A 13,280-nucleotide genomic window follows, 5' to 3' on the forward strand; every position below is an offset into this window, starting at 1 on the left:
AAAACCTCAGTCACCCGATATGGTCATTCAAATGCCTCAAGTTGTTACTGATTATAAAATACTACAGTTACCTTATTACTCTCAAATGGGAATTAATTATTTTTTCTTAGAAAAAACGGCAGTAATAATAAGCCCTCTTAACTCATTGGCAATCATATTTATTAGTATCCCAAAATTCAACAATCACTCACTCACCTCAGTAAGTTTATGAAGGGGGGAAAAGGGAAGCTACCCACTTCATACATGTCTGCAGAGAAAGCTCTTTTTGGATGCCAATCCCACGTGGTGATCTGAGCATAAGAACACAACTTAGCAGTAAATTCATTAAAAAAGGAACAACTCATTTTTAAATCATTTTACTGTATATTACCATAGTCACATTTGAACTGGCAGAACTGTTCCCATGACAGACAAGACAGACCTGTCATTCAAGGAAGAATAAGTGAAGGTTTTCATAATGTTTGAGGAGAGAAGTCCCACAGTAACTAACACAAGGATGGCTGCAGCAATCTCAGACAACGGTGTGCAAGTAGGTAGGAACAAAGGGTGTTCCAGCAGTAGCTGGCCTACGTGTGTTGGCCTGAGACCACTGCTGTTTCCTAAGGGGAATTTCTTAATATGTTGGTAAGCAGGTCACTTGCAACAGACATGTAAGTGGAGTAGGGTGACACTTCGCAGAATAAATTCTGTAAGTTTCTGGGCAGGTTCTCCAAATCTCATTGGTGATAAATGGTTGCTGAATTATGATTCTGCAAAGGTAACCCCATAAACAGACAACAGGGAATTTTACAACTGGTGAAATTCTTAGGCCAAAAATTAAATAGCCACACATACCAAACCTACACACCGTGAATTAAAATGATGCCATGTTAGGCCTTCTGAAGGAATCAGAGCAGGAAAGATTATTCAAAGAGAAGATCCTCATCCTTCTCTTCAGCCAGAAGATTAGCAGGTTCCATCACCTCTCCAGCTGCCTTCCGTTGTTCCAAGTCCTTATCAGACTTTTCCTTGAGAATCTTTTTTTTCTCCTGTATTTTCTTTAACCTATAAAATAAAGGAGGGAATTTTCTGAATGCTGTTTTGGTACTAAGTAGAATTGATTTCTTCTAGTTTTGTAACAAGGATAATAAACACCTACAAAGTAGGACAAAATTGTACCCTTATTAATTTCAATTTCAGTAACATATTTATAACCCATTAAAAAAAAAAAGATTTGAGGTAGAATACACACACATTTTAAGCTAATAACTGATTTCAAAAGCTCCTGTCTCAGGGTGAATAAACTTTGATGTCCATTCCCTGATAATGGAACAGGTTTTCAGCATTCAGACACTAAAATTTTGGATCATTCAATCTGGATTACCACAACCCTGCACATCAACTGAAGGACAAACTAAATTTTGCTAATTACGATTATAAATCATACTCAGAAGCTACTCAAGGTCCAAGACAGCTATGTCTTTCCTGAATACGCCTGCCTTCACCTATCTCCCACTTCTCTGAAACTGACACACTGACCCCTGCACACCACCTATTTAGTATTTATTGTCCCTACTAGCTCTAAATGTTCAGAGCTAATTCCTGTACAGGTATCATTTCTCTCCAAGTACTCTGACTTTCTAATGGTATGATTTATATTATTATGTAATGTCCCCAAGTACTTTATACCTTCTCCTGGAACATTTCCAACATGCAATACGTATTTGTTGATTGACTGATTAATTCCAGTTTCTTTTTATGTAGGAGACACCCCATCTAAATCATTGTTTCATTTTAAAGAATTATCGAGGCTATTTATAGTTTCTCTGAAGGGCCTGAGTTTTCAGAGATGCCATATTTTAGGTGTGTGCAAAACTTGGCACAGATCTATCTCCACAGCCTTTGGCAATATTATTCCTTGTTTCTTATCAGAATAAAATACAAGTTGTACTAATTCTTTTTTTTTTTTTTGCCCGCGCTGCACTGCATGTGGGATCTTAGTTCCCCGACCAGGGATCAAACCCATGGCCCTTGCAATGGAAGCGTGGAGTCTTAACCACTGCCAGGGAAGTCCCAAGCTGTGCTAATTCTAAAGAACATAAGCCAACATGTCTCAGCAAATCGAGCTTTTGGAATATGGAAAAACAAAAAATGATCAATAACTGCAAATTCCAACAAACCTATAGAACTCTTCTCTCTCTCTCTCATCCAGCTCTGTGATGATATAAGCAAGGGTACGTTCAATCCGGGGAATGATGACTAGGGTTTAAAAAATATATATATAGTGAGAACTTCAAATCTTTTTTCAAATTGCCAGTGCTCATTTGTATAACAGTAACTTATTTTTTCTAACTGTAAAATAAATGTACATTTAATGCAAAAACCAAAAACACAGAAATAAAATGAAGTATAATCCAACCACTCTATAGTTAACTAATTATAAATATTTTGGAATATGCCCTCATACTGTCTTTTCTATGGACAGGTAACACTGGACCGTGATATATATACAACACTGAATATACTGAATTTATATGAATATGTAACATTGAACCATAGATGTTATTTTAAATACAACAGCAATCCATTGTTAAAAACTGGAGCACTGAGCAGAGAGAATACAGGAAGTTGGATTTTCTGTCAATCATAAGGTTCTACTTTACACAGAATTTGCCTATTCTGCTTCTAGAATGTGAACTCCTTGTGAATTGGAACTGTTACCTTATCCATTTTGTTTTGCTTGCAATTCCATGCAAGAGGCTGGCACAAGCAAGCAGTCAGGAAATCTTTAACACTAATAGAGCCCAAGCAAAATAATTTCCTTGCTGCTCAAATTTTGCTCCTTTCTTACTTTAAAATTGAATAAGTGTTGCTTTAATGAAAACTGAGTTTCTTAAGCAAAAAGTACTGCGGCAACATTCAGCAGTCATAGTTTTAAAATAATGAAATGAGAGATGGAAAATAAATGCATCCAATGGGAAAATTTATTTTTAGAAATCAAGGAGAACAGCAAGAGAACAGGACATAAGGCCTAAGAAAGAGAGCTTTAAAGTTTAATACTTCATGTGTTCAAAAACATTTATCACTCAGTCATTGGAAAGAACTTACAAAAACATTAGGGCTCTTGAGAAATAGTTTCACCTTTTATTCATGAATAATCAGAAATGAGTAAAACATTCCGTACTTTTTAACTCACCACTCTCCTCTAACTACCCCCTAAATCATACACACACTTCTATCAAAGAATTTACTAACAGTTATTTGTATTACTGACTCACTGCCCTTCCCACTGTGGGCAGGGGCAACATCTTATTCAGTAGGTGATCAGTGCCTGATTCCTAGTAGGTCCGTGACAAATGTGGAGGTGCGGACAAGAGGATGGACAAAGAGCCCCACAGCAGCTTACACTCACCATGTTCAATGGCATTTACACGCCTGTTGGTTATCTTAATAGCTTCATCCAAAGTAACAAAGGAAGTCTAAAATAAGAGGATAAATTAATAATGTAAGCACAAAGTCTTCCTACTCATGCCCTGTCCACCACTCGCCTTCACTCAGCACTTGTAAAAACACTTGGAAACCAAGACTACTTCAACATACTTAAAGAACAGAAAATTCTTATGAGATTTCCATAGAGCTAACATGATTTCCATTCTATTAGAATTTGTTTACTTCAGACTCACCTGAAGTTATAAAGATGGCAAGAGAAGAGAATCATACACTAATGACCTAGATATATATTAACTGGCCACAAAGAGGGGGGGAAAAAAAGGCTTTCATGCATAAACCATATTATATTTGCATTTAAATCTATATTGACTATTGCTGTTCTCACCTAGCCAAGAGTGAAACTATACCATTGCACAAACATTTTGTTAGTAGTAAAAAGTAGGGACGATGGTGCAGAAGCCACCATTTCAGAAACTTACCTGCAGCGAAGCTAGTTCCACCAGTAGTTCCACTGCTTTGGCATAATTCCTCTTCAGTTTAGCCAACTGTTCACCTCCTCTGGCTAAACCAGTCAGTTCATAACCTGAAAGAACCAGTCAGACAACATTTGTATTTAGGGTGTAATCTTCCCCATAAACTTCCCAAAAGAAGATAAGTCAGAATAATACCAAACATGGAAAAACAAATTCACTAACCCAAACATTAAGTGCCCATTTCACTCCCCCAAAACTGTAGGACATGTTGCTGAATAGTTTTGCACAAGGATACTATTCTAAATCTAACTATAGGAGAAGTTACCTTGCTGGATTAACGAATGCACCCCTTCCCTTTGTAGATTATACTGCCTGATGCCCCAGTACGGTTGACACTCTGTTAACAGGTGACTCTCTAGAATATTCTACTTCTTTATTCAAGCAGTACTAAATATTTGATGTGAACCAATTTAATATGAGGGCCAAAGAAAGAATATTGTTGTTTCTATGAAAGAAAGTTGATTACTTTGCAAAGACTCAACAAAGATGCATTACCACCTGAAACATGCTGTCAAATTAGGAAAAGGTGAGACAATTATTAAAAAAGTGGGCAGGCTGGCTATAAAAGTCTAGGAAGATTCAGCATTCAGATTGTATCACAGTGCCTAAGATCTTAACTGTACTTTAAAAAGACCCAAACTGGAAATTATAAACAATACATTGTGGGTGTGGTTTATGCAGAAAGACAACATGGAAGTCTAATCAGTGGATTCATACTCAAAGAAAGGCCATGGCCTTATATTTTTAAAATTGCAAATGACTCTATAAATTTCTAGGTTGAAATAAAATATTTTAAGCAATGTATAATGTTTTGTGACTCCCTGCAATAACACTTTTTTGATTAACTGATAAACTATTGTCCCAAATATATCTGATAAGAAGGCTTCTGGACTTCCCTGGCGGTCCAGTGATTAAGACTCCACACTCCCAATGCAGGGGGCATGGGTTTGATCCCTGGTCGGGGAACTAAGATCCCACATGCTGCCCGGCGAGGCCAAAAAAAAAGTAAAAAAAAGAAGAAGGTATCCAACACTGGAACCACTGAACTCTAAGCAGGTCTATTTATCATCATTTTCCAGAATAAGGTTCATTTAAAGAGGAACTGGAAGAACCCAGAGACACACACATAAAAAGTTTCACACTTACTGTCAGTTCCTTCATGGTAATGTTCAAATACTGGCAAAGTAACACCTGTTAAACACAAAAACATATATGGATTCACAAACATGTCCTTGAAGTACTGTTTCTTAACCACTGTTTCCTGTGTTTCTTTTTCAGCAAATACTCAAAAGTTAAGAGATTGCCTGGAACTGTAACTGGTTTCAATGAATGAATTTAGGAACCTTCCTTAAGTGTTCATTCCTATTCAAAAGTCAAATTATCCTTAGTAAGGGATCTGGCTGTTACAATGTTTGTTTTTTTTCTTTCATCTTTGAGGTATACATAATATACAAATAATTGCACATATTTAATGTATACATTTTGATGAGTATAGAAATATGCATACACCCATGATACCATCATCACAATTAAGGTAATAAACATATCCATCACCTCCAAAAGATCTGTGTCCCTTTTCCTGTGTGTATGTGTTAACACTCAACATGAGATCTACTTTCTTAAGTTTTTAAGTGCACAACACCCTATTAACTGTAACTATACTACTGTACAGCAGGTCTCTAAAATGTATTTATCTTGTATAACTGTAACTTCACATCCACTGAACAACAGCTTTCCCCACCCCCATCCCCTGGCAACCACCAGTAAACAAGTTTTAACATGTAAAGCCAAACAACTTTGTCTAAGGAGAAAAGATTAATTGGGCCATCAAGATCTTGCTGTATAAACGGGTTAATTTTAAAATGTTATCTTTTCTCCGCCAAGAGTTCCAAAGGGTTGAAAAGTTACCTGCTACATTATCTTTCTTTGCTCTAATCTTCACTTGGGCTTTATTTACATTTTGGATTACTGTGGTGCTGCAGAAAAAGAAAAGGCCTTGATTTAGTTGAGTTTTTAGAGTGAGAAATAAACCAGCAGGGACCCATCAGGTGACTTCAACGAAAGTAAGATGTCATGATTATGCTTTGATGATTGTCTTCTTTCAGAAAAGAACAATCACTGCTACCAGAGGAGGGCCTCAGAGAGCAAAGTATGAACAATATTCAAACATTAGCCATAAGAATACAAAGAATGATTTTAATGTACATGGGCTGCTTAAGTTTTCAATCAGACATGTGGTGCATAGATGTGACTTTAGGGATTTTCATTCCACTAATGTAATTTGGAGAAAACGTTCCTTCTGGGTTTGCTGTTCAAATCTGTAGGTGTGCCTAAGCAGGAGTTCAATTCCTTTACCTTGGAATCTATCTAATTTCCATCTGGCTTTGTCTGACTCCCCACCTGTTACTATCACAAAATAAAGTGTCTTCCCCATAACCACCCTAAAACACTTTCACATACCACATACACACTATTTATTCCCACCCTCTCATGGAAAAGTCAATGCAAATTGTTATCCTACCAACACTGGCAAAAATTAAAAGTCTACTACTTCAAAATGTCTTATGAAAAAAAGAAAGGTCGGGCTTCCCTGGTGGCGCAGTGGTTGAGAGTCTGCCTGCCAATGCAGGAGACATGGGTTCGTGCCCCGGTCCGGGAAGATCCCACATGCCGCGGAGCAGCTGGGCCCGTGAGCCATGGCTGCTACGCCTACTCGTCCAGAGCCTGTGCTCCGCAATGGGAGAGGCCACAACAGTGAGAGGCCCGCGTACTGCAAAAAAAAAAAAAAAAAAACAAAGGTCTTATGCCCCTCAAGCTGTAAGACTGTCCACAGGTAATGTTCCCAGATAACACAAACTAAGAATGGAGGCATTGTGTTATTGGTAAAGAAGACTAAAATCAAAAACCCTGAAAACTTCCACTTCTGCCCCTGAGTAGTCATTTGACTTTAGGAAGGCACTAAACTTAAACTGAGAACAACAATGCTCGCCTGGTCCACCTCACAGGCTTATTTGGAGAATCAAATCACATAACCAAACATAACATATGTAAAGCAATAACTAAGCCATTTTGTACACTTTGTAAAGCACACATTGACATATGCCATAAAGTCCATGCCCTTTAAACAACCAATTCCATTCTCAAAAATTTTCCTAAGGAAATAATTCAAAAGAAATTTAAAAATATATACATAAAGATGTTCATGGCACCTTTTCTAATAATCCAAATATCTGAAAATCAACCCAAAGGCCCACCATTACAGGAAAACGTTAATACATTATCATACATCTAAAGATTATGCAGCTATGTGAAAATAGGGAAAAATGTTTATGATACAATACTAAATGAAAATGGACTGTAAAATATTAAGTATTCTGTGCCTGCAACTATGTAACAGATACACGTGGGTGGTAATAAACACAAAAGTGTTAAGGTGATGGGGTTAAAAGTGTTCTTATTATTACTATATCATTTGTCTTTAATGCTTATGTATTTTTTTAAATTAAAAGAGGCTTTTACATGAAATTATGAACATGATAGCACTTTGTTTTTCAAAACACCCCACTTAAGTGTTCTTACCTGAAGTCCCCTGCTGTGAACTTGGCCTCAGCAAGTGAAAAGGCAGCTTCTCTCATCACTTCACCCATCAACATTTTAGTCTGGAAAAGCAAAAACCAACAGCTAATAAAACCAAGTTTTTTACAGGGAAAAATCATATCATAACCATGTTCCTTTAACAACCATCAGTATTTTACACTAGGTGTACATGTAAATATTGATTTGGTAACAATAAAATAAATATATCCAATTTTGCTTGAACAGTTTTGGTTATGGTTACTAACAATGTTGCAAAACCATGAGTTTTATAATTAAAATACTGGAACAAAGGCACTAAGAAATAGAAAACTGAATCTTTACTGAAGGGCCGACCTTATTCCTGAATGAGTCCATGCTGTTTTGCTCAAATTAATCTTTTAAATTCACTATACTGCTCTCAAAATCCTAATGGCACAGTGATTCTAAAATCTGGAATATTTAATGTTTGAGAATACACAGTAATTTTTTTTGAAAGAGAAGAAAAACTGGGACAGGTGGGTAGAAAGTTACCAGACAGGCCAGAGGACAGTCATCATAAATTCTGGGGAAAGAGCATTTCGGGCATTAGAAACAGCTAATGCAAAGGTCCTAGAGGAGGATGTTAGAAAAAAAGCTCCAAATGAGATCAGAGGGGCAGGCAGGGGCCAGAGTAGATCAAGTGGGGTTTGGGGGCAAGAGTAAAGAGTTTGAATCTTATTAAATATACTTTCTGAAACTTGTTACATTTACAATGGCATTTTTACTTTTGAAAGAAAAATGTTTAATTAAAACGCCAACGGTCGTGCTGGATTTTCCATAGATACTTCTAAAATAAATACAATTCTAAGCAAACTTCACTCTACCTCTATTATCTTCTTAAGGATCTGTCGAAATCGAAGAGTTAAGGCGTCAGATTTTTTCTTTAGGAGGTTTCGACCTGTCTGTGCTCCTTTTAACCGAGCCCTCATGATGGTCTGTGCCCTATGTAAATAAAGTTAAAGACATTTAAAATAAAAATACTTCCCCAATATGGTGTTAAAATTATGCGAATTCCTTGATGTCATGAGAGCAAGAATATATACCATTTGTAACTGACAGGCTTAATTGGTTTCTCAATACTGTAGATTTCCACCCTCAGTGTTCCATAAATAAGAAGTCTTTTTTATTTAAAACAGAAACAATCCTTTAATAAATAAGAACTTAATAATTTGATAAATGTTAATAAATAACATTAATAATTTAATAAATTATAATAATAAATATTACTTAATTGGTTAATAATTTAATAAATTTTATTATGATTTAATAAATATTTGTTAGAACTATTTTATGATGCCAGCATAGTTTAAATAATTACTTGATTTGTGAGTTAAAACAGTATATGTTTCCATTAGGGATGCACTAAGAATTTAAAAAAAAATCTGTCCAATGATATGTATCAAAATTTGAAATGCATTTACCTTCAGGACCAACAATTCTACTTTAAGGGATTTATCCCCCTGATTTACTCCCACATGTACACAAAAACATGTACAAGGTCAAGGACGAGTAGTCCAGCCTTATTTATAATAGCAAAAGGGTGGGAACAAGTTAAATGTTCCACAAATCATGGTTCATCATACAACAGAATGATATGAAGCCATTAAAAAAAAAGAGGAAGCTAGATCTGCATGTGCTCCTCATATTACATTGTCTCAGTTATGCACAGTAAGGGATGAATGTGCTTATATAGATAAAGAGAATTGTTCTAGAGAGGTTCACAGAAAGTGGTAACAGTTTCCTTTGGAAAGTGAGGTTGAGTGAAAAAGATGGATTTACTTTTTACTACTATATTCTGTTTTACCTTCTGTATTTCATACCACAATCATTTATCACTTTTTCCATTAAAAGTGTGGCATCGAAAAAAAAAAAAGTGTGGCATTGAAGTGTTTTGATATCATCAATTAAGACTCTACTACCAATCACTTTACTAATTTGTAAATGACTCCAGGTAACAAATGACACATATAAGTAAACACTTCTGAGAAGTGACAAGCCACTTAAATCTCCTTACCTCCCTATTTCAATCTTTTCTCATCAGAAACCCCAAAACCAAAGTCAAGAAAGCAACAGCAGAAATTGACATTTCCATTCTTGCTACCATATGCCAGATAAAATTTAATAATGAGAAAAAAAAGTGGATAATAAGATTCAATAATCAATTGTATAACATACCTAAAGTGATTTAAGGGGACATAATTTCATATGACTGGTGTTATTACCAACTGCAAAATAGTTTTTGCTAAACTTCTGACTAAATTCTTAGATTATACTGAATCTTCTACCATAGGCCAAAGATTACTAAAATAATTCTATAGCTGGAAGGGGCTTTAGACATTATCTTGAAAGATAGGAAAACGAAGCTCAGAAAAGTGAAACGACTTTCCCACAGTCACTCGGTGAAGAAAATGCAGAGCAAGACCTGAAACAGATTTCTGACTCCAGGGATTTAACCAAGGTTCAAACCTAGGTCCACTGTACCCCAACCATATGCCATACTACCTCACCTATAGATTAAGGGGACATAATTCAGGTGAACAGTTCTGTCTTTGAAAAACTAGCTATCAGTGGCTGAATTTGCACTGACTAGCTTCACTGGAGGTCTAACCAAGTGAAGCTGGTTCAGCTTCCAGCCTGAGCAAGAGCTATGCACCCCAATGTGTACATTTAACATACCGTGTTGTTGACACTAACCACCAGACTTTGGGCTCAAAGAGTTGAACCAAATTTAAGTCAAGTCCTAGTACTGCAAATGGCAGCAAGTTTACAGTAAAAAGGTGAACTGGTTCATAAAACTGAATTCACCACGCTAATTTTAATTTCCTCCTATATTTAATTTCTTTTCTCATGAAATAGACAAATTTTAATTCTTGAGACTCAAAGAGTGACTTGCCCAAAGGCTTATAGCCAGTATGTAGGAGAACCTGGATGTGACTGACTTCTGTTGACTCCAAATCCTTCATGCCTCTTTTGCTTCCACTCTAAACTTGTTTTGCTCTCTCTGGTGCCTAAGTGGGTGACAGCCCCATTTCACAGGATAACACTGTAAGGTAGCAGTGTCTGAAACAGAAGTCACTAGTGTGTTTTCTAGCCTCGCTCTTTAAACACTTGTTCTTTTACAAGTCACAGAGCTGCTTGGCCCTACAAAAAATGTTTGACCTTCAGCTAGGATGATGACTTTGCTTCCAGCTGAATCAAAAACATCTGACTACATGACAAAGTACCTGCTGATAAGCCTTGGGGAAAATATTTAGAGAAGCAGTTATTTCCTGCACCTGATTTTCCTCTTAATCGGCAAGCTGAGTGCTCTCAAATAGCAATTTTCACCTTCACAAACCTATCATTCTTGTCTAAGCCCAAAGAGTGTATTTTCACCTCTTAGTCTCAAAGTAAAAACAAAACAAAACAAAATGTTAACATTCTGACTACTATCAAAGATAAACACAGCCAGACATTAGTTAAAGCTGTGAAAACAGATATTATTCAGTAACCACTGACAGCAGGGGAAAGAGCTGAGCTCCTTTCTGATTGTGCACAGGTGATTAGGCATTTTAAAATGAGTGAGGAGAGTGAGAGTGGACGCGAGTCAGAGAAAAATTCCAAAAGGTTGGGCATTGGAAATGCCATCAGGCCAGCTGTGTCTGCTAGCAGGCAATTAAAGAAAGGAGGTCAGGGGCATAGTCTCAGGTGTTGCATAGAACAAAGAGTAAATTCTGGCTGGATGAGTTTTCTCAAGCAGGCATTTTACTAGGGGCTGGAGTCATTCTAGGAACATAGCCTTAGGCTACTAGAAGCCATGCTAGAGTCTGGTGTCTCTTAGGGCAGAGGTTTGGATGGAGTCAGTCTTTAAGTGCTGGGAGTTCTACAGTCCTCACTACCCCAGGGTAGTCCTGAGCCTTACCTATTTCACAGGCACTGCCTTTCTCCACACCTGACTTACTTCCCACCTAGGACTAAGCTATTAGAAAGTCAACAGGCAAAGGTAGAAACCAACCAAACAAAAACCCCTTCATTTCATTAAAAGCTGTAGCCACCCAGGTAGGTACAGAAATCTAGCTTTGGGGGTTAAAATATAACTCTTATTTTAAAGCATCCTCAGATTCTCTGAGAAAAAGTCAAAATAAAGAAAAACAGCAGAACACCCCCAAAGAGATAGGACCACAATCAAAAGATCTAAGTGTCAAAGCCAAAACTGATTTTCTGCTCCTCAGTGAAAAAAAGAGGAAAAGGAAGAGGGGGAGGGGGAGAGGGCAAATAAGAACAATCTTTACCTTCCACACGTCGTTAGGCACATTTGAGAAAACTCAAATTTTTTCTCCTGACAAAGAATTCAGGCCCAAAGAGAAAAGGAGGCCACAACTGAACGGATTCCATGGCATGGGTTCATTTAAGTAACATTTTTTATGGACCTTCTGTGGATTAATAATCAAGACACTTCTCATCCTGGAGAGAGCTCACAGTTCAGTGGTAAATATACATAAACAAATATGCACTTTACAATGTGATGGGTGATTATTAACAGAAGTCTGAATGACATGCAATGGTGACAGACAAAAGGAGTGCCTCGGAAATTCAGGTCTAGCTTCCCACCGCATGTGACATTTCAGGGGATCTTGGAAAATGAGTATGGGTATCCAAGATCAAACCTGATGCCCACTTTAGGGCGATTCGATTAAACCCCCAAATTGGTTTAGAAGCCTGCTTCCCACCGCAGTAGACTTCTCTTCTCAAAGCACTTATCAGGGCTTCCCTGGTGGCGCAGTGGTTGAGAGTCCGCCTGCCGATGCAGGGGACACGGGTTCGTGCCCCGGTCCGGGAAGGCCCCACATGCCGCGGAGCGGCTGGGCCCGTGAGCCATGGGCCGCTGAACCTGCGCGTCCGGAGCCTGTGCTCCGCAACGGGAGAGGCCACAACAGTGAGAGTCCCTAGTACCGCAAAAAAAAAAAAGCATTTATCAAACTTCGTCCGCTTGTCTATCCCTCCACTAAACTGTGAGCTCTGTTAGGGCAAGAGTGGCGACGATTCATAGTTATATAAATCCAGTGTCCGGATCAATAAGGGAATATGGAATGAATGGCTCGATTAATGACTAAAGTAAGCTGATCTCTACAAAAGCCAGCAGGCCGGGCGCCTGTTCTCACGCGCTGGACTTCCTCTGTTCAGTCTGGTTCACTCAGAGGAATGTGTAAGGGGCCCCTCAGGGAGCCTCGCCCTGGACTCACGAGAAGAGACTGGAGAGAGCTCAGGTCAGCCCAGGAAACAAGGAGCCCCGCTGCTGGTCCAGGGTATGGAGGGACAGCGGCTCGGGCAGGTCTTCCTGAACACCTGTTCGTTCCATTCTTTTACTTACATTCTCGAGGGAAAGATTTCAATTCGGTCTTTGGCCGACATTCTGACGATGTCTGTTCGGCCCGGGTCCCTGGCCAGGCAATCGTGGCTGCAACAAGCCCACCCACTGAGTCTTGCTCTACCTGAGTCAGCTGGTTGTGTCCCGTGACCCCCTCCGGCGTTGCTAAGAGGCAGCCAGGATACGCCTTCTTAACTTCCGCTTCCTGTCGGTAGGGGTAGGGGGTAGGGGTGTGGGGAAGGCGACAGGAAGAAGGCGATGCCCGGATGTTGAAGCGCGCGCACCCCGGAACCGCCTCTCATTTCCGGTTCGTCTTCTAGCCCCCACCCCCGCCCCCCCTAGTCTCCAGCTCCCTG

The 13,280-nt window shown here is 38.6% G+C and overlaps 1 protein-coding gene across 1 annotated transcript; it reads right to left on the reverse strand.

The window, feature by feature from the left end:
* Positions 1 to 142: 142 nt before the first annotated feature.
* ATP6V1D (ATPase H+ transporting V1 subunit D) lies at positions 143 to 13,209 on the reverse strand. The gene is made up of 9 exons (XM_029239450.1): positions 12,928 to 13,209; positions 8,402 to 8,519; positions 7,542 to 7,621; positions 5,871 to 5,938; positions 5,109 to 5,153; positions 3,909 to 4,012; positions 3,392 to 3,458; positions 2,160 to 2,238; positions 143 to 1,044 (listed from the first exon to the last, which is right to left on the reverse strand). Exons 1-9 carry the CDS (start codon positions 12,966 to 12,968, stop codon positions 903 to 905), a joined length of 744 nt encoding a protein of 247 aa, XP_029095283.1. The 5' UTR covers positions 12,969 to 13,209; the 3' UTR covers positions 143 to 902.
* Positions 13,210 to 13,280: the final 71 nt, after the last annotated feature.

This window comes from Monodon monoceros, unplaced genomic scaffold (genome assembly GCF_005190385.1).
Source record: "Monodon monoceros isolate NGI ecotype Baffin Bay Population unplaced genomic scaffold, NGI_Narwhal_1 Super_Scaffold_21, whole genome shotgun sequence".
Lineage (NCBI taxonomy): Eukaryota > Metazoa > Chordata > Mammalia > Artiodactyla > Monodontidae > Monodon > Monodon monoceros.

Excerpts from the sequence above, each read along its gene's own strand:
- ATP6V1D (XM_029239450.1), bottom strand. The coding sequence starts at position 12,968 with ATGTCGGCCAAAGACCGAATTGAAATCTTTCCCTCGAGAAT. Across the intron at positions 5,939-7,541 it reads TTCACAGCAGGGGACTTCAG|CACCACAGTAATCCAAAATG; the intron begins GTAAGAACACTT and ends CTTTTTCTGCAG. Across the intron at positions 4,013-5,108 it reads TTACCATGAAGGAACTGACA|GTTATGAACTGACTGGTTTA; the intron begins GTAAGTGTGAAA and ends TGGTTCTTTCAG.